This window comes from Calidris pugnax, unplaced genomic scaffold, assembly GCF_001431845.1.
Source record: "Calidris pugnax isolate Ruff unplaced genomic scaffold, ASM143184v1 scaffold41, whole genome shotgun sequence".
NCBI lineage: Eukaryota > Metazoa > Chordata > Aves > Charadriiformes > Scolopacidae > Calidris > Calidris pugnax.
Window position 1 is genome coordinate 23,696,899 of NW_015094509.1, and position 18,816 is coordinate 23,715,714.

Sequence of the window (18,816 nt, forward strand, 5' to 3'; positions counted from 1 at the left end):
TGAAGGATACGTGAGACCTAAGAGAGCGAGGAGAGGGCAGAGCTGGGTCTATTGATGTGGGGGGAAAGGAAGAACTAGGGAATTATCTACCAATCAGCATACTTTCAACACCTAGAAAAAATGTTGAAAGAAGTGGAGCAGACCGTTTTTGAACACTTTGAAGATCAGAAGGAGCTTAGCAACACCAAGCATATGTTGATTATAAACAAACATGATTAAAAGAACACCAGATTTGTGACAGATCTCGAGGGTATGGGAGACAGAATATGTACAAAGAAGGTGATGAAGTTTCTGTGGTGTGATTTGATCTTGACTGTAGTAAAACTTTTGACACTATCTCACATGAAATTTCCTCAAGTGAGATGGGAATCTAGCCCAGATGAAATCCTGTGGTGTGGATGGCGATTTGGTAGGAGAGGGGTTTATCCATGCCACTCTCTTGCCCCAGAAGAATAGCTGGAGTGAGGCTCTGGGATGTAGCCTTTCAAAACCTTCCTGTCTTGGCAGCAGCACATAGGAGTTACATCTGCTGATGATACAAGTCAAGGTTTGAAAAGAAAAGATACCCCAGAGATCCTCTGAAATAAAGGAGTTGAGGATAACAGTAAGCATGGGGTTGGGTCAGGCTCCTCAATTGTATCAACAACACTATTTATTTTCTTTCTCCAAGGATGAAGGAACAGAATTCATGTGCATTTACCATAGAAAAACTAACTTGGGAAATAACAGAGGGGAAGAGAAGTAAAACTGCAGGTTATTGGTTCTGCGGGGCATATCTGAGGGTAGTTACTTCTGAGATTTTGTTGCTATTGTCAATCATCTTACCCCAGAAGATTTAACTGGCGTTGCAGACATCCTCCCTCTCCTGCTGCAGTGGTGACCAGACTTGTTTTCCCAGGTGCTAACAACAGGGCTGTGGCCATTCAGGTGACCACCTGTTCTGGCTTACTTGTAATGTCAGCAGCCACCCTGAGGCCTCAAATAGGTCAGAGACTTTTTCTTCTAAGGTTCCTTTGGGAGATGACACAATATGAGGACAACAGTCCCCACTGGGCAAAGAGAAGGGTAGCTGTCCTGGGAGATCCCTCATGTCCACGGCTTGCAACAACTTGAAGTAAGTGAAAATAAAGGAAACTATCTACCCCACAAGAGTATTTTGGTGTCTTAGTCATGGGGCTGAGCTGTGCATTTTTCTGGCTCCATGCTGAATCCTGCTCTGTGAGGTGCTGGGAGTGCAGCCAGCCAGTGCCTCAAGGGCTGCCACCAGAAACCAGGGACATCATGCCAGAGAAACATATTTGAGACTGAAAAAGCAAACAGATAAGACTGCAAGTGAAAGAGCTTCCCAAATTAAGCTAGAACTTTATTTGTCAAAAGTGATCACTTTTGCTAGAAATACTGGTTTCCTCCTTTAAAACTAACCTCTTGCAATTTTTTTTGAGAGGTGTTTCTGTGGTGTGCTCCAGAGGACAATCTGAGATGTGTGGTTCATGTTGTGATGGACCAAACAGAGGTCAGGGAGTCAGAGTGAGTGGGAGTAATGGAAACCAGCCTGCACGGAGCCGAAGGACCCTCCGGGATGAGGGGAGCAGCTTCACTACAGTTAAAATAGTTTTCACTGTATTGGAGCCTGAACACACTATTCACGGACTGAAACTGTGTTATGATAGTCCCTAAACAACAACCCTGCAAAGGTAAAGACCTTGTAACCCAGTAGAAAGGAAGAACTACATCAAAAAAGCTGCTGGAGTGGGAACAGAGTGAGAAAGGCCTTTGATTCACGGCAATCAACCTTTGAAGTGCTCAACCTGTGACCATCCAAAGTTGGTGTCTTCTGGACTTCAAGTCAATACACTTCTCCCTTGTCAAGTAAGGAGTGGGGAGCAATGGCATTGGGGCAGAAAAGGACTTTGTGGGAAAGGGTGAAGCGTTTTCATTTTTGGCATCTAATGATGCTACTAATGTCATATTGAGTTCCGACTGATGAAAAATAGGTGCAATCATCTCAGTGAAACTGATAGATGTACAGGCTGTATTTTTATCTTTCCTTTTTAAAAAACAAAACAAAACCCAAACCCAACCACACACTGGCTACAATTTTTCCGAATTGTGGGGGATACAGGATTTACACTTTGTATATTTTTCCAGTGCTTAAAACCACGAGTAACTAATGCAGCCTCAGGAGCATGGTGCTGTGGATCCCATGAGGGACCATGAAGGATCTTCTTTTTCTTCCCTGCTCCTGTGCTGTTCCTGTCTCACACAGTGTCCCAAAATATGTCCAAATTCCTTTTGGGAAGCCTGTTCTTGCTGAACATGTGCAGCCCAGCAGTTCCTCAGGGACTTAACAATTTTGGGCATGATTAAAGGGAGATGGACTAAAGCCGTGTTCAAGGGGAAGAAGTACTGCCAGATCCTGTGAAATCATTTTGTTACTCGATGAAGAAGAAAAGCATTTGCTGGATCAAGGTAGACATCAACTGCACCAAGATTTCCCCCAAGCATGTGCCCTCAGAACCTTGTTCCAGCCTGTTCTTCTCCTTTTCCCTCAGGAATGCAAGTTTTTATCGTCCCATCTGCTCCAAAAGGCTGACAGGAGGAAGAGGAAGGAAAAATAGGCCAAGAAGGAAACAGTGATTACTCTGTGTGATGCCCTCAGTCCATGAGAGGTTGGGAAGTTTTGTCACACTAGGCAGGGTTGGAACAAGGTGGATACTGATTACAAACAGCAGAGCTTGGGGCAGTGACCTGCTTCAGCATTCCAGCTGGGATATGTCACCTCCTGAGCCCTGTTCCCTTTCTTTGCCTTGGGACTGTGTCTTTTGGGTTGCCAAACAACAGGGCTCCAAATGAAATCAAGAAATAAAACCATAATGGTCCCAATTTTGTAAAACTGATAACAAGCACTAGCAGGCATTGTGATGAACACCGTCCAGGACATGGAAAAGTAATTTATTATCTTCATTATAATATTTTTTAAATGCTTCAGATGCAATTATCAACAGTAATAAAAACATGTATATCCTGAATGCTCTCCACGGCTGAGACATCCTTCTGCTGAGGTCTCTAAAACAGCCTTTGTCAGACCCTCAGTTTATTCACTTTCTTGAGGCAGAACCACTCTATATCCACTGGAATGTGACTGTATCTTTGCACTTTGAAAGAGTCCAGGGAAGAATTTGTGACGGACTTAATATTTTATTTCCTAAGGTGGTAGTATGAAAATGGATACCTCTGTTTTCACCCTTTTTGCTTTTATAACTGAGGCTAAATTAAGGAAAAATACTGGCATGATCTGGGAGGAGAGGAGGCTTAAAGTGCTGCTTGAAGGAAATAAAAAAATAAAAAGATGAGAACTTGAGAGCGTGTGGACTATGTGTGCCTAAAGTAGCAGTATTTTTGTGACCACTACATCAATAAAGCCGCTTTCCCCACAGATTTGTGTCTGGTGGCTGACTGCAAACTCCAGCTGAAGTTGTTTTCCTGCAGTCGGCCGTCTGAGAGGTCTCAGCTGTGTGGCTTCTCTGGCGTCTAATAGAGCATGAGTAAACGCCCTACTTTTCCCAAAGGTGGGAAACTCCTATGGCCTCTCTCTTCTTCCTCCATGCCTCCTTTCACCAAATGCGCAGGAATGTGATCACCAGTGAGGTGTCTCTCTGTCTGACAAATTTGGCTTAATTTTGGCCAAGAAGCTCAAAAATGACTGCAAAGGGACAGAGACAGACAGACAGACAGACATGAACATGTACGAAGAGATTGCATAAGCTCCATTTCCCCAGGAAACAGAGAATGAAAGCAGTGCTGTTGAAAGAGAAACATTTAGTAGCCAAATACCAAAGGAAACTTTGAATAAAAGGTTGCCAGAGTTAGAATGCAGAATTTGGATACTCGGGCCATAGAGGGAAACTGGTCCTCAAATATTTCATGTTACAAACAGGTTTGATCTCTCGGAGATCTATTCATAAGTAATTTTTTGGAGCATGTCGTAAAATTACGTGTCAAAGAGACCATGAAATGAAACAGACCAACCTATGAACAGAGCAGACTTCAGGAATGTATACAATATTTGTTGGGATTCTTCATCCTTTCATAGTTTGCTAGTCAATATATTTTCTTCTCATTTCATGTGCATCAAGAATAACATCTGTAGGAGGCAAAACCAAAGTTCCTCCCCTGCACTTCCCACATTTGTTCAAATAGTTGAACTAACATTTATGAATAATGCATTGCAACCATGAATGCCACAAATCAATGCAACTCCAAGGACTTCATTTGTATACCAGCTGAGGCTCAGATGCAATATGTGTTATTAATCCAGCTTCTTTTATTGATTAGCAAACATTATATAAATCTTTATTTCCAGATGACTCCTTTTCTACAGCAAGAATTTATCAGAGCTTGTTCATAATTCAGGCAGGTTCCTGATTTTCTATGGCCTGTTAATTTTGGTTATTAATTATTGTCAGAGCTTGGCATCTTATTTGTGTGCTGGTTCATTGTTTTTTGTGGTTTTTAATTTTTTTCTTTTATTCTAAATTCTTTTTGAAAGCTTTCATTAAGAAGCAGATGTTTTTTGAGAGCAGATACTGAGACAGACAATTGCTCAGAAAAAACACAGTGTTTTTCAGAACTCTTCCAGAGAACCGTTGTTGCTGTCACAAATGCCTGGTACTGATTCAAAACCATCAGAATTTATCAGAAATTATGAGAACATAAGAATAGATGAACACAATAGTCAGGCCATTGCTTTTGAGGGCAATAAAGAAAATGCAATATCTGAAGTTAGTGGCATCAATAACTGAAAATCTAATACAACACAAATTTGTAAATTGCTATAAAGTTCTAATTTTTTTTTTTTTGAATGGGAACTTACAGAAACTGGTGGCATAGTTTATTCATATTTTAGTGGCGTAGTTTTTTGCTACTGTCACTCAAACCCTCATGTTTTCGCTCACAGTGGAACAACTCAGCTGCTGTCAGCCAGATTCCTACTGCTGAAATCAACAGTCACACAGATTGACACCAGCTGAAGACCTGTCGTAATAAATCTGAGGGATTTATGAGGGATGAAACCACAGTCGTGTCTCCCTAAAGGCAGTATTCTCCCTCGAATATAAATGATTTTGGCTGCATGAATGAACTAAACATTGAAGGTTCCATTTTTCAGACTTAGCTGCCACTTCACCCCTATCAGTGGATCTGATTTATACCAGCTCTTTGGAGGAATAATCCCTGAGTCCTGGAGTGCTGTCAGGCTGGTTTACCTGAACGAGCTGATTTTCTTTTTAGCTGTTGGGTGTATTATCAGCCTTGCAGGTATGACGGCATGAGGACTGCAAGCCACACGGCATCGTGCATCCTTACTCAGTAACAGAAACCTGGATAGAATATAATTTCAAGGTATCTCCCTTCACCTGGCATGTTTTAAGGGACTGAGGGCATCCAGTGGTGGATTTACCACAGTAAAGTAGCTCCTTGCTGATACCTTCTGCATCATATACAGGGCATACAAGTAGCTCCTTGCTGATACCTTCTGCATCATATACAGGGCATACAAGGCTGAACAGGAGCAAAGGATCTTTTATCTCTCTATCCTTATTGTCATTCCCCATCATCTTCTTCTTTGGAAAGACTGTTTAGGCAGCAAAGGAGTGTGTCCTCCTGCTGTATCGCAGCTTCTTGCGCTCTGTGGTGTCAAGGCTCATCTGCAAAGGCCAGGAACTCTGTGAACATGAGATATTCACCTGTGTTGAAGTGGGGCTGGCTGAGTGCTCAGACGCTTGATGTTATCAAGAGTAAGCTAAACCAGATGTTTTCATGCTCTTGTTTCTAAAGTTTCTTCGATATTTCAAAGGACCGGGCTGATGCAATGCTCCTTCCCGATACCTAAGTAGTGATAACAACAATGGTAATAGATGGTGCAGTTTGATTCTCCCACCTCCCTTCCTGTCCCAGTGTATGCCTCCTAAAGCAGGTGATGTTTCCAATCTTCCTGCTGTTTGCTGTCCTAGTGGGGTCCCAGCTATTCAGCAGTCAAATGCTGCATGGAAGGGGTGTCTCCTCCACCACCCCAGCCTGGAGAAAGGCACCCTGGTAGAGAACTAACACAGCTATTTATTTGGCTTGTTTAAAAGCCAGATTCGTGACTCAGCCTTTACCTTTTATGAGTCAGGAAATTCCAAGGTGCTTTTTTTTTTTTTCCCTTGGACTTGTAGGCAGACTCTGATCTCACTTATTACAGGGTAAATCCGCTACAGGCAATGAGCTATTCCTGCCACACTTTTGAAAGCAAGGGCAGCATCCATCCTCCCTGAACTCTCTGTTCTTAGCAGTCCCTGTGTTCTTTGGCCAGCTACAGCCCTCAGTAAAAGTGTCAGGCACATCGAACAGCATAAAATAAATCAATCCATTTCCCAGTTTATTTAGTCTAAAAGGGCTATAAAATGGAGTCAAATTGAGAAACCTGTTTATGTGGCCGAGAGGCCTAAGGGACGCATTGAGGTGGGAGTGATATTAAAAAGTTAGGCTAACAGAATCAAAGCTAGTTTGCACTGGGGTGTGCTACTTGTTTCCAGTTCATTGTGGATGACTGCAGAGAGATGGTCAGTTGCATTCACAGACAAGGTGTCCATGGAAGGTGAAAAGTAAAGAGACAAGAGTCATTAAAACTATAAAATTGCTTCAAGGTCCAGAAAACCAAGGTCCAGACACTAAGACTTACAGCAATGTGGCTTCCTTGTTTTACTGAGGAGTCAGTGGTGATTTACTGAGCCCTTGCATGTTTATATGTTGGAAGAAGGTGCAGAATTCTCATCAGCCAGGCAGAAATTGGCAAGAAGATGAAACTAACAAACACAGACTGAAAATGCAGCACAAACTTTTAATAGTGAAGGTAACTGAAGTCACCAAAACATGAAGTGGATTTTCCATCATTTGAAGATCTTAAAATGAATTTAAGTCTTTGAACTAGATAAAGGAGTGTCTTTAGAGCTTCTGTTTATTGTGGTCAGTACGAGACTCCCCAGGATAAAGCCAGGGTGATACAGGATTTTATTGGTCTCTTTTAGCATTGTCATCCTCAGAGAGAACTGGGGCCCCCAGAAGCAAAGCCAAGGTGTGGGTTACTGCCATCACTGAGTTAAAGAAGAGCCTAGATGTCCCTGTCATTTGAGACTTAATGAAATACCCTTACACCCAGTCACACCTCTAAGTGCACTGGTGTGCCATATCCACACAGGAATCACCATCAGAAAGGCTGCTGAGGCAGCTGGATGTCCCAGCCCCCCCGCCCTGGAGCTGCAGGCCCTCTCCTTGATCCCTGTCTCATCCAAGCCACCACAGAGTGTCTGGTTTATGATTGCCACATGACAAACTCCCATGACCAACATGAGATGAGCTGTGGAGCTTCAAGCAACCAGATGTCCACATCTCAAAGACTCCATCCTTGCTGACGCACATGACCACAGCATTAGATAAGGAATTCACTGAGGGGAATGAAATATGCAGGGGAAATAATCAAAAAAGAGTGATATGACCAAATGTTTTTGGGGAAAAAAAACCAAGAACAACACACTGCCATTTCTGGTGTCATTTATAAAGTGTTATTTCCCTTGATTTTATAGTCTGATAACCCAGGAGCTTTGAAGTCCTGTTCCTCTTCTATTTGCAAAGCTGCTTTTGCTAGGACTGCTAGCACGGCCCCTTCAGCTCCAAGCCAGCAAGCACAACTTGCATGAGGTATTAGCCAACTACTATACATCTGAGCCTATTGCCCTAGGCTAATCCATCTAGTTTTAACTCTTTTTTTTCTAAGAGTCCATCTCACCTAGGTCAAAGGAATTGCGCTTTCAAAACATTCCTTTCACTTCATAAAGTATTTAGGGATTTGGAGCCCAAAGTCAGGTACTGAGTGGTAGATGGCCACCCGTAGATGAACACACATGTGCAGATGAACACCATCTGAGTGACATGAGGATAGCAGGCTTCTTTCTAGGTTCCTCGGCAGAGAAAAAGAGTGCCTGTGACTGAGTGTTCCTGATGTACAAGGAAGGATGGTGGGAGTGCTTGGGAGTCCTGGTGGACAACAGGATGACCACGAGCCAGCAATGTGCCCTTGTCGCCAAGGAGGCCAATGGCATTGTGGGGTGCATCAAGAAGAGTATGCCAGCAGGTCAAGAGAGGTTATCCTTCTCCTCTACTCTGCCCTGGTGAGTCCCCATCTGGAGTACTGTGTGCAGTTCTGGGCTCCCCAGTTCAAGAAGGGCAGGGAACTGCTGGAGAGGGTACTCCAGAGGTCTCTGCCAATCCTTACCATTCTGTAATTCTGTGATGTGTGCTGGTGATGGAGAGGGGTGAGAGAGAAATAATGAAATACGGAGAGGTGGAATGAATGAACAGAGGATGAAGTGAGGAAAGAGAAGGAAGGATATAGGGGAAGGAGAAGAGAATCAGGCCTGGAGGAACCTGGCAGAAAATAAAATCCCCAGCCTGGTCTTCAGGTTGGTATGTCCTGAGAAGGGGCTGAGGTAGGAATGAAGAAGCTGGAGGAGGAAGACAGAAGGTGGCATTTCCTCCTGTTTGCAGCCAAGCTCTGGCTGAATCATTTCCCAGGGCAGCTGGCTGTCCAGGCTGTCACACAAAAAATCTGGTCCTTTCAGAGCTCCCTGGTCCAGTTGGTGTAAAACCATTAAACTGCCCATGTCACATCACACATCATGAAGGGGTAAAAGTCGCTGTGAGAATACACGTTACTGGAGTACAGCTTCCTCTCTCTCCCCTCCCCACCCACCATCAGCTGCAGCCTTGAGTGTTCAACCATGCTGGGTCCAGGGAGTAAACCCCACCACATCCCCTGGAGAGCTGGGGTGGCTGCTGCGGGGTCCAAGTGACTCACCCCAACCTATTCTGGAGAGCTGGAGTCACTGCTGGGGGATTCCAAGTGACTCAACCCACCCCGACCTGGCACACCTGAGTGACAGGAGGTAGCCGAGGCTGCACAGAGGTTAAGGCACCATCTCAGTTCCAGTTTGTCCACCAGTGTTCACCCACTCAGCACTGCCCAGCCTGCCATACCAAGCAGGAAAGTTTCCTTACTTTAAAATTTGCCCTGACATCCCTTTTAGCCCATGTCTCAGCTTGCTCTTACGTTTAAGATCTATAAAGCCATTTAATGTGATTTTTTTTCCCTTTGCAAGCATTCATTTTCCTTATACTATTCTATTTCAGTTTAAGGATGAAAGAGACTTTAAATTATTTCAAATTCAGATTTAGAGGGGTGAGGGAAAATACTGTGTCTGTGCCTAGGTAAAAGGAGAAAAATACAGCAAGGATGACCCAGCTAAAATCAAGGTATATATTAACAGGTGATCAGAGAGCTTATTCTCTTCAGGGTGGGATTTGCACTCCCCTGTACTTGGGCAATATTTGTTATACCCACTGCTGGCACAGGATAGAAATGTAACTGGGCCCAGGAGCTGATACATACTCTGATGCACACCACCAAAATCACAGAAGGGGTGCGCAGCGTGGCAGGGGATAGTGTGCCCTCCCTTTCATTTCCCTCGGGGGCTGCTCTGTAAAGTGCTGGGGGGTCCCAAAGGAGCCGGGAGACTCCCTCCTACCGGGTGTGCTTGCAGGACAAACATCCTTCTTCTGTACTTCAAATGAAGCCACTCTTTTTGAAAGATTAAATGAATCAAACATCTGTGCTCATTTGCATACATGTCAGGTCATTAATCATAACCAGTAAAGTCCCATCAAAGGTTTCTTGCCCTGCTGGCTAAATTGGAGGAGTCTGATTGCCCTGAGCACCATGAGGGGTGAGCTCTGAGCGTTTCAGTGCGGTGCTAAAATCTCAGCGCGCTGGACCACGGCGCTGCAGCTTTCCCTTTAAGAGCCCTTTGGCTAACGGCGATGCACTGAAATGCAGGAGGTGGGACAACACCACGCACAAAAAATGAAGAAGTGAAGGCAGGAAAAGTTTCTCCAGAGGAAAAATGCAGGGCTTGTCCTTCACCCTGACGTCAGATCTGTCTTTAATAAAATCCCCAAAGAGCCAAGAGAAAAAGGCAGAGTGCCTAGGCTTAGGTTGCCAGTTGAGGAGTGCTCTGCATTCCCCAAAGTGGTGTTTTTGTTCAAAACGGCTCTAAATCTGGGTTCAATCAATGTATTTAATCCCGGCTTCCAGGGATGAGGTGGCTTTTGCCCTGGATTCTAGCAACAAGCAGCATTTCGCAGGTGAGTTTGGAAACTGCAGCAGACGGTCGTCTCCTGCAAACACACTTGGGTTTAATGCACGGTGGGGTGGGATGGTCGAGTGTGGTGCATGTGGGAAGGTGGGCACTGGGGAGGTAAGAGATGTGAGAATAGGGAGGGAGAGGTGAGCTGTGGAGGAAAGGAAAGGAAAGGAAAGGAAAGGAAAGGAAAGGAAAGGAAAGGAAAGGAAAGGGGAAAAAAAGGGGAAAAAAGGGGAAAAAAAAGGGAAAAGGGGAAAATGGAAAGAGTGCAGAAGGGTATTTGAATGGAGTCCATCTCTGCTCAGCATCCAGGTGGATCTGCACAGAAAACTGCAGTGTGGAGTTTGGGTGTTTTTTTTTTTTGTTTTTTTTTTTTTTTTTTTCTTTTTCTTCTCCTTTTAATGCTGCTATTTGCATTGTGAAGAAAACGGAGGAGTAGAAGGTCACTCCCTCCTGCCCTAAGCAGCCAGGGAGAGGCTGTCGGGGGAGCGGGTCGGAGGGGTAAAGGGCAGGTCCCCATGCGGGTCCGGAGCCGAACCGTACCGAGCCGTACCGAGCCGTGCCGTACCGTGCCGAGCCGAGCCGCGGCAGGGAACGGGAGCGGAGCCGGGAGCGGGACGGGCAGGTGAGCCCCGCCGCTGCCTCGGAAGAGGAGAAGGAGGGTTTTGTTTCCCCCTCTCCCGATCTCCGTAGCTGCCCGATCCACGCAGGCAGCAGCTGCTTTCCTTCCCCTCCTCCTTGGAAAAACCTGTCTGGGAAAGCCGCTCAGCCCAGAAGGGGTTTTTCCTTCCACTTAATGCTGCTCTCGGTGGTGTAAAACCCCTGGGAGAGGGGGGGTGTTTAGGAAGGGGACCATCCCGGCAGGGAGACAGTGGGTGCGGGGGGTGCCTGTCCCTGCTTCTCCTCATCCCCATCCCCGGAGGCAACCCTGGAATCGGGGAGCCCTGGGGACCCCAAAAGAGAGATGCGAGAATGTGCATCCTTGTGCTGCCCAGCTTGAGGCTGGGACGTTCCCCAAGCCAGCCACGTATAAAGCTGTGTCTGAGCATCAGTTCTGCTCGGAAAGAGGGAGGGGGTAACATCAACTGCTTTGCACCGGGGGGATTTTGGCTGTGCAGGGCTCCTGGCATCAGGGCTTAGCTTGTGTGCAGCGAGATAAAGAGGGGCTTGAAAGCCAGAAAGTAGCACGCGTGGTGTGGTACCACCAGATGCACCTGTGTGAGAGCAGATGGCAAAGAGATAACTCCTGCGTGAACGTGGAGATGGACTGATAATGGTGCCTCTTCTAGAGAAAAAAAAAAAAAGAAAAAGACATAAAACAAAACACCAAACTAACAACAAACAAACAAAATGCACCCCTTGGCCGCTCTGAGGTACCTTGACTCTCACCTCACTTGATTTTTGTTGAGCAAGTAAAAAGCCACACAGAGGGAGGCCCCCCCTTCCCCAAGCAGTGTTACTAGAGGAGATCTGTGTGAGGCTTGTAAATTTTAAAGTGGTTGTCCTGGGTTCCCTTGATATCAAAGATGTTTGAAAAAAAAAAAAAAAGCTGCTGTAGCATGAAAGTATGTGTGAGTGCATGCAGACACATGCGCCTGCTGTGGGGGTGAGTGAGTGCAGTCCAAATATTGCTGGCAGCATGTTTGGTCTAAAGAGTATCTCAAACAGAGTTTGAAAGAGTCTCAAAAATAGCCTTAAAAGCATCCTGGGTCTCAATTCTTTCAGTTCGAGCTTTCCATTGAATGGAGAAGGTGAAGCTGTGTCTCTGGAGCATCCCAGGGGCGCTGCCACCTCCTGAACACACCCACAGATTTGGACCTTAGAAGGTTGTGCTTAGAAACCATTGAGTAGGGATGATTTCTCCCCAGTAATAAACTGGCTTGCTGTGGCTCTTTTCCACACCTGAATTGGGGTGTGATGGGGGGTTGGGAGGCTGATGGAGGGCAGATTTCTGTCTAGTATGCATAAGGGAGTGAGGAAACAGGGATGAAAAGAGTGTATAGCATGGAGCGATGAGAGGTGCTGGGAGAGCAGTAGTAGTCTATGTAATACTTAAAGGACTTTTGGGAGAAAAGCAGGCTGAGTTTGGTCTGCTTAAGGGAAGGATGTCTTAATGGACAATAGATATTGCAATTGGTGTGGGGCATGGTGAATATTTAGCTAGCATGGCCAGCTGATGAGAGCTATCTTAGCTAAATCACACGGGTCATTACGGAAGAGCGCTGATAAAGCTCTGACACTGCCCCACCTCATTGTCTCTTGTGTTGCACCATTGGTGGCATCCTCACACCAGTACTAAAAATCTTTCCAACACCGCACAGGCACCCATGGCGTGGTAGCATCAGGCAGGTCACTGTGTGCAAGCAAAGCCCTATGGTCTCCCTGGGAACTTGTCACTCTTTGTATACGTGAAAAAATATGGACAGAAAAAGAAGCTCCACTGGAAAAGGGGAAGGTTGATTATCTGGAATATAACAGGAATACATATGCTTGTTGCAGGGAGAAAGGCAGAGGAGTTAATACGAGAAGGTCGGGCCGGTCTGAAAGGACATTTCAGAAAGCAGCTGTCTGCTCTGGGGGAGCATCCCTTGTCCCTCGGTACTGTATTAATCTACAGGCAGTTACAGAGCTCTTAAAACAATTTTACCAACAAGGTTCTGTATTGAGGCATTACTGCACAGGAGATGGGTTTGCAAAGAGAAAAACTGCTGAGCATAGTTGTAAATTCAGGCTTAAGTTTTCCAATATTTCTTAAATATTTTTTTTTTCATAGACATAAGGGCACTGACCATGGGAGCACAAGTACTGTCAATTAGGCTTAGATTCCTCAGTGCCTGAGTCATTTCTGCAGAAAGGACTTTAAGGCTGGATGCACTGGCCCCTTTCAGTGCTGCACTTTGAAGAACCAGAGCCAGGACCTCCAACCTCTAGTCCCGATGACTCAACAGATATGAGGGTCCTTGTTCAAACGGGACAAAATGTCCCAAACCAGGGAGATGATTAGAAAAACAATTCTTCACTATATAGAAAATTAATAAAATAGATTATATAGGAAGAAGAACAGGATTGGAGATTTCTAAAATGTTTGCAGTGGAGGAATGAGTGGTGTGTGGATGAGGTGAATGCAAATGTGCAGACTTTTCCTTTAATGGTGCTTGTAAGCAACAGGTCAAAGAGCAAACAGCATCAGCTGGTAGGCAGGTATTGTCACTTTTATTTGATGTGATGGCAGTCACAGCACACAAACACCAGGCTTTTGGCTTTAGTGGTAAGGGGGAAGCAAAGAGATGTTTGAAGACAGTTTTATATAGGCACAATCTCTTTTGTGAGCATTAATTTCCCTAGCTAGTCACTAATAATGACCCAAGTTCAGGGTTGCCTCAGGCTGTGTGGAAAGTGGTTTGAGAACCACGATGTGCAGTTTTTCCTTCCCCTTTTTGTAAGATTTATTGGCATGGATGTGAGGCCAAGAATTTAATTTGTAAATTGTTTGGATTTGGTGGCAGGAAAAAATTATTACATTTCTTTGGGCTCTTTCAGGCAAAACCACATTCTGACCAAAATTGAACCAAAAAAAAAAATTTAAAAAGGAGAGAAAAAAAAGAAGAAAAAGAAAAAAAGAAAAGGCTATGGATTGATTTATTCATTTATCTATTTGCTTTGCTAGCAGCTCATATATAGCCTAATGCTAAAGGTTTCAAACACCTTTATTCTTGCCTGCAAAATCCCCAGGCTCTCTGGGGGAGGTGACCTGAGGTTTGTCTATTGAGCACTTCATAACAGAAGGCTACAGATTTGCACATGGGTAATGGCACATAGATAATCTCAGACAGTGTAGGTTCAAAGTTGGTGTGTCTTGTCTTTCTAAAGTTCCTACCATTCCCCGTTGCTTAACAGCGTCTGGTTACCAGAGACAGGGTCAATACATTTGTCTTTAGAGAGGCTCATATCCTACACTTCCATAAATGGCAGATGCCAATTAAAATTACTCTGGTAATAGCAGCTGAAGAATCAGCCACGCAAGTGAGTATCCTGTGGCTCAAATCTGGTGGATATCATCCCTGCAGGTATGGCTGCATCATATGTGGGCCTTTCCCAAAGCTGATCTTTTACTTGGCAGTCCCCCCTCACAGATCCACTTGCAGAAGGAAATCACAGACAAGGCAACACGCTGAATGGTGCTTCAGGTGGATCAGAGATCCAGACCCAGGTCTGTTTGTGACAAAGTGAAGATTCCCCCCAATTACACACATACACAGTTTGATAGCCATGACCTGCCAGTGTGCAACAGCCTCTTTGCCACCATTAACCGGGACAGAGCTGGGGGCAGAACTTGGCTTCCTCACCCCCCTCGCAGTTGTGCCACTGCCTGTTTGTGTCCCCTCAGGGACACAAGGTCCTGTTCCCATTTCACATTGCAGCAGGCCAGGGGACCTTCTCCAGGGAAAAACATTAGTTAAAAATGATAGCTGTGGGTTCTAGCAAAAGCATGAGATTTGCATGATTATGCTGAGTGTCTACCCTTTGAAAGAGCTGTGCGTGTTTAGCTTCTCCTGCCTTCCCCAGGTGCTAGGAAAAGGCACTGGTCAAAAATTTCAGAAGTCCTCCATACCCACGTGAGGATTTTACTTATTTCTTCAGAAGCCCTGGGCTCCCACACCGGGCTGTTAAGCATTGCTTTAGCATCTTGCCAGTGCTCAGCTTACTGGGAACGGCTCTTTTTGGATGGCTTTGGTGTCCCAGCGGGGTCTTGAGCCTTCCTGTCTGGACAGCCCTGGCTCTCATGCATGAGTGGAAAAGAAGCTGTTTTAAAGAAAAAGAAACAATATCATGTATGTGAACATTGGCAGCCGTGGTCTGGCAAAAGCTGATCGCCCACAGATTCAGCTGAAGATACATTTGAGTATCAAGCCTGACACTGTCTCATGTTGTGGACCAGAAATCTAGGTAAGGTTTCCTCACTCTTTCAGATCTGAGTTTGTCATCAGGAGATGCAGGTAGGTGCCCTGGATTAGGAGGTTCCCTCTGATTCCCTCTTTACTTTCTTATAATATAGCTCAACCATCCTCATTCTTAGGGTGCTTGTGTTAAAAGTAGAATTTGCTGTTTCTGTTAAATAGAAAATTTGACTGCCAGCTGTCAGCGTGGCAGTGATGGGCCCAAACAAAGTCTTCCCATTTGTTTTCTTTCTGTGTTCTGATGTCCACTAAGAATTCAGACCCAATTTCTTGGACTGATCTTAAAGCACTCAATTTTACCATCACTCCCACTTCCAAGTTTTGTCCAACCCAGGATTTTCTGTGTCCTGAGATGAGTTACCTTCGGCCTTCCATTGCTGCAGGTTGGTAGGGGCATCACAGGGTTGGGTTTTTTTCACAGATGTGTCCTGGGTCAAGGGACTCTGACTCTGCTGCTTTAGCAGCTTTGTGTAGATGTTCTCCAGTGCTGCTCTGGGTTTCCTAGCTGTGGGTGAGGATCATTGGTTCTCCTGCACCCTGGTGGCCTCCCAGCTCTGGGAGGTACCCCCACTGGTGCCTCTGTTATTTATTGCATCCATACTGAAACCCTGTGTGTTTCCTTCTTGGCTGCTGCTTATTCTGGCAACCTGGGTGAAGCTTCTGGAGTCTTCTTAATCCCTTGTGCCTTCTAATAGACTGATGCTGGGTTTTGATTTATAATCCTTACATCTGGGCTAGGTGTGGGAAAGTAGAAGGAAGAAAAGGCATTTTTATATCTGTGGGTGCCAACAGCTGGCTCTGCTCTACAGGTAATTCTTCTTGTGGATGGGGAAGGAAAGAGAGCCTTTAGGCTGAAACAGCTGTGGAAGAAGATAACACTTAAGCTAAGCTTTGCAGCACAACTTGAATAATGAATTTCGAATACTTGGGTTGGTAATGCATTCCAGGACTGTGTGGTCATCTCTGTGTTCCTCTTCTCTTTCTCAATAGCTCCCACGTTGTTCTTCTGTTTTATTAGTCTGGGTCTGTCATTCTACTTAACCTATAAAGCAAACGAGAGATGAGCGAGCTGGAAGGCCAAGTTTCATGAACTCCAGGATGGTGTGCAATGAGCCCAAAAGGAAATCTGAGAGGTATTTGCAGAAATAATTCTGGGCTCATGCATCATCCATGGAGGGTTATGAGTCACCTGGATCCTGATGTTGCTGGATGTGTGCAGTTAGGTCTTTGTGGTCATGAAGCAATTCCAGCCCTTCAAAAAGACCTTGTCCTAAGAACTTGCTTTGGAGATTCGGAAGGAGTTATAAGAAAAATTGTCTCTTCTTTAGTGACAGGGCAGCATACCGCCCATTCTGCTTTTTTTATGACAAGGGTGGTGGAACACTGGCCTAGGTTGCCCAGAGAGGTGGTAGATGCACCATCCCAGGCAACACTCAAGGTCAGATTGGATGGGGCTGTGAGCAACCTGATCAAGTTGCAGATGTCCTTGCTGATTGCAGGGCGGGGGGGTGGACTAGATGACCTTTAAAGGTCCCTTCCAACCCAAACTGTTCTATGACTCTATGATTCTATAGCAAGATCACTTGGTCTAGCATTTCATTGACACTCAGAACAGAACTCACAATACCTGTAATGCTTTGGCTGCTTTTATACCTTTTTTCTTAGAGCTGGAACAAACTCCATCTACTCAGCTTAAGGTAAACCTGTTGTTTCCTTTCCCAACATACTGAAATCATTCTGGTGAAAGGCTTCCAGGTGGATATGAAGCATTGGGTTTATTGTTACATCTCTAGCATACAACTGTCTGGCTTGACTGAGCTAGTAGCTACATTAGATTTAGAAACATGGAAATATTTTATGTAGTACCTGTATATAATGGAAACAACAAAGTCAATAGTAGTAAGAACTTTGCAATTCTGTACAATACCTGACACAAAACTTGCTACATGCCACCAGGAACAGTGCAACCCACATAGACTTGACAACTTGGACCAAAATTGCTTTGGATGACTCAGGGAAGTTGTTTGTTGGTTGTTGGTTTTGTTGGGGTTTTTTTTAATTTTTTTTAAGCAACTTTTAGCTGCGTGTGAACAGGTACACTTTCCCCTTTTTAGAATTTATGAATGCAACTGAAACTGTAATTTCTGATTGATTTAAAAGTTTTGATTCCTTTCCATGCTCTACCATCTTTCCAGACTACCACTCTTCTTTCCTTTTTGGTGTTTTCTGATTGAAGCTTTGTGAGTTACAAGAAACAGCAAGATGAGTGGGGGGTTGTTTTCTTTCTCCTGCTGAAGTCTCCTCAATTCCGTGTATGTATGCTTGGCTTGTGAAAGGAAGGCTACAGAGAAAAGAAGGAAGGATGGCTTTGCTGAAGCACAGTTTGATGCCTTTCAGGGACAACACTAATCACCTGAAGCGGTGACTCTGGTGAACTAATTTTGCTCCATGAAGGGGCCAGTCTTTTTGCACTGGGCAGACAACTAATGTACCAGGGCTCTGCAGAGAGACTGGTAACTTCCCCAGAAAGTGCAGTCACTATCTTAAGTGACTGTGCTCTAAACACTTGTCATTGTTACTGCCATGCCTGATAAACGGTGACCTTGGCATTCTCATATTTGTGGTGCAAGACGTCACCACATTGATGTTTTTTGGACTTATGGAACCTCCTTTCTGGTTTTTGAAGTCCACCAAGATATTCCTGAATGTTTATGATGACCAAACAGGCTGTAGCTCAGATTTATGGTCACCAGCTTATATCTGCTCTGACAAAGCGAACTTTTTGTATCAGGACTGATACGAAAGCAGAGACATCAAAATCCATATGGAGGGAATTAAGTGCTCCTCCAAATGGCTGGCACATGTACTTGGCTGCCCGCAGGCTACCAATTCCCTGGGTTTAGAGGAACAGCTGGGTCATTTTAGCTGTTTAGCAAGGAAGGACCAAACCACAAAAACTGCAGCCAGTGCTGAGAATCTGCAAGTGGCTTACACTATAAAACTCTTTGGTTACAATTTTATGAGAAAAAAAAAAGGGTGGAAAATTAATTAGGAAAATATCCAGGTTCCATTAACTACTTTGGCCATTCAGCAGGTGATTTATTTATAAGCACTGCCGGCAATATTTCCTGTTGGATCTTGTTCTTGGAGGACTAGGTCATACCCACAGCATCTGTGTGTGGGCTGATATACATTGATGTGAGAAAATGAGGGCAAATTCATTTGGATTTTTTCTTTTTCCACATTTGACCCTAGGTATTTCAGTTACTGAAGTTTAATATATAATGACATCCCTGCTATTTAACACTGCAATTCATTTATGGAGATCATTCACTATTAATTTTCACTTTTTTAATAGAGTGCCAAGTGTACATTTTTAAAATTGTATTTAATCCAACATTTCTATCAGTCACAGCTCTCCATGAGCCTGGCAAAGGGGTCAGAGAAGCTGCAAGCTGGCATCTCTAGGAGGTAGTGGGTTTCTGGAGGTCACTTGGTTTATTTTTCCAGATTTTACATCAAAACCTGTTCTAAGTTTCCTCAGTGCACTGGGGTTCCCCAGAGAAGTGCTGTGATTGTGCTCATGCTTGCTGGTGAATTCCTCACCCACCAAAACTGCCCAG

The 18,816-nt window shown here is 44.7% G+C and overlaps 1 protein-coding gene across 1 annotated transcript in view; it reads left to right on the top strand.

The window, feature by feature from the left end:
• Window positions 1-10,083: 10,083 nt before the first annotated feature.
• Window positions 10,084-18,816, top strand: part of WISP1 (WNT1 inducible signaling pathway protein 1) — a 32,749-nt gene continuing 24,016 nt past the window's right edge. Inside the window, exon 1 of the mRNA XM_014965258.1 lies at window positions 10,084-10,236. Coding sequence (XP_014820744.1) covers window positions 10,189-10,236 — 48 coding nt within the window. The 5' untranslated portion in view covers window positions 10,084-10,188. The remainder of the gene's footprint in view (window positions 10,237-18,816) is intronic.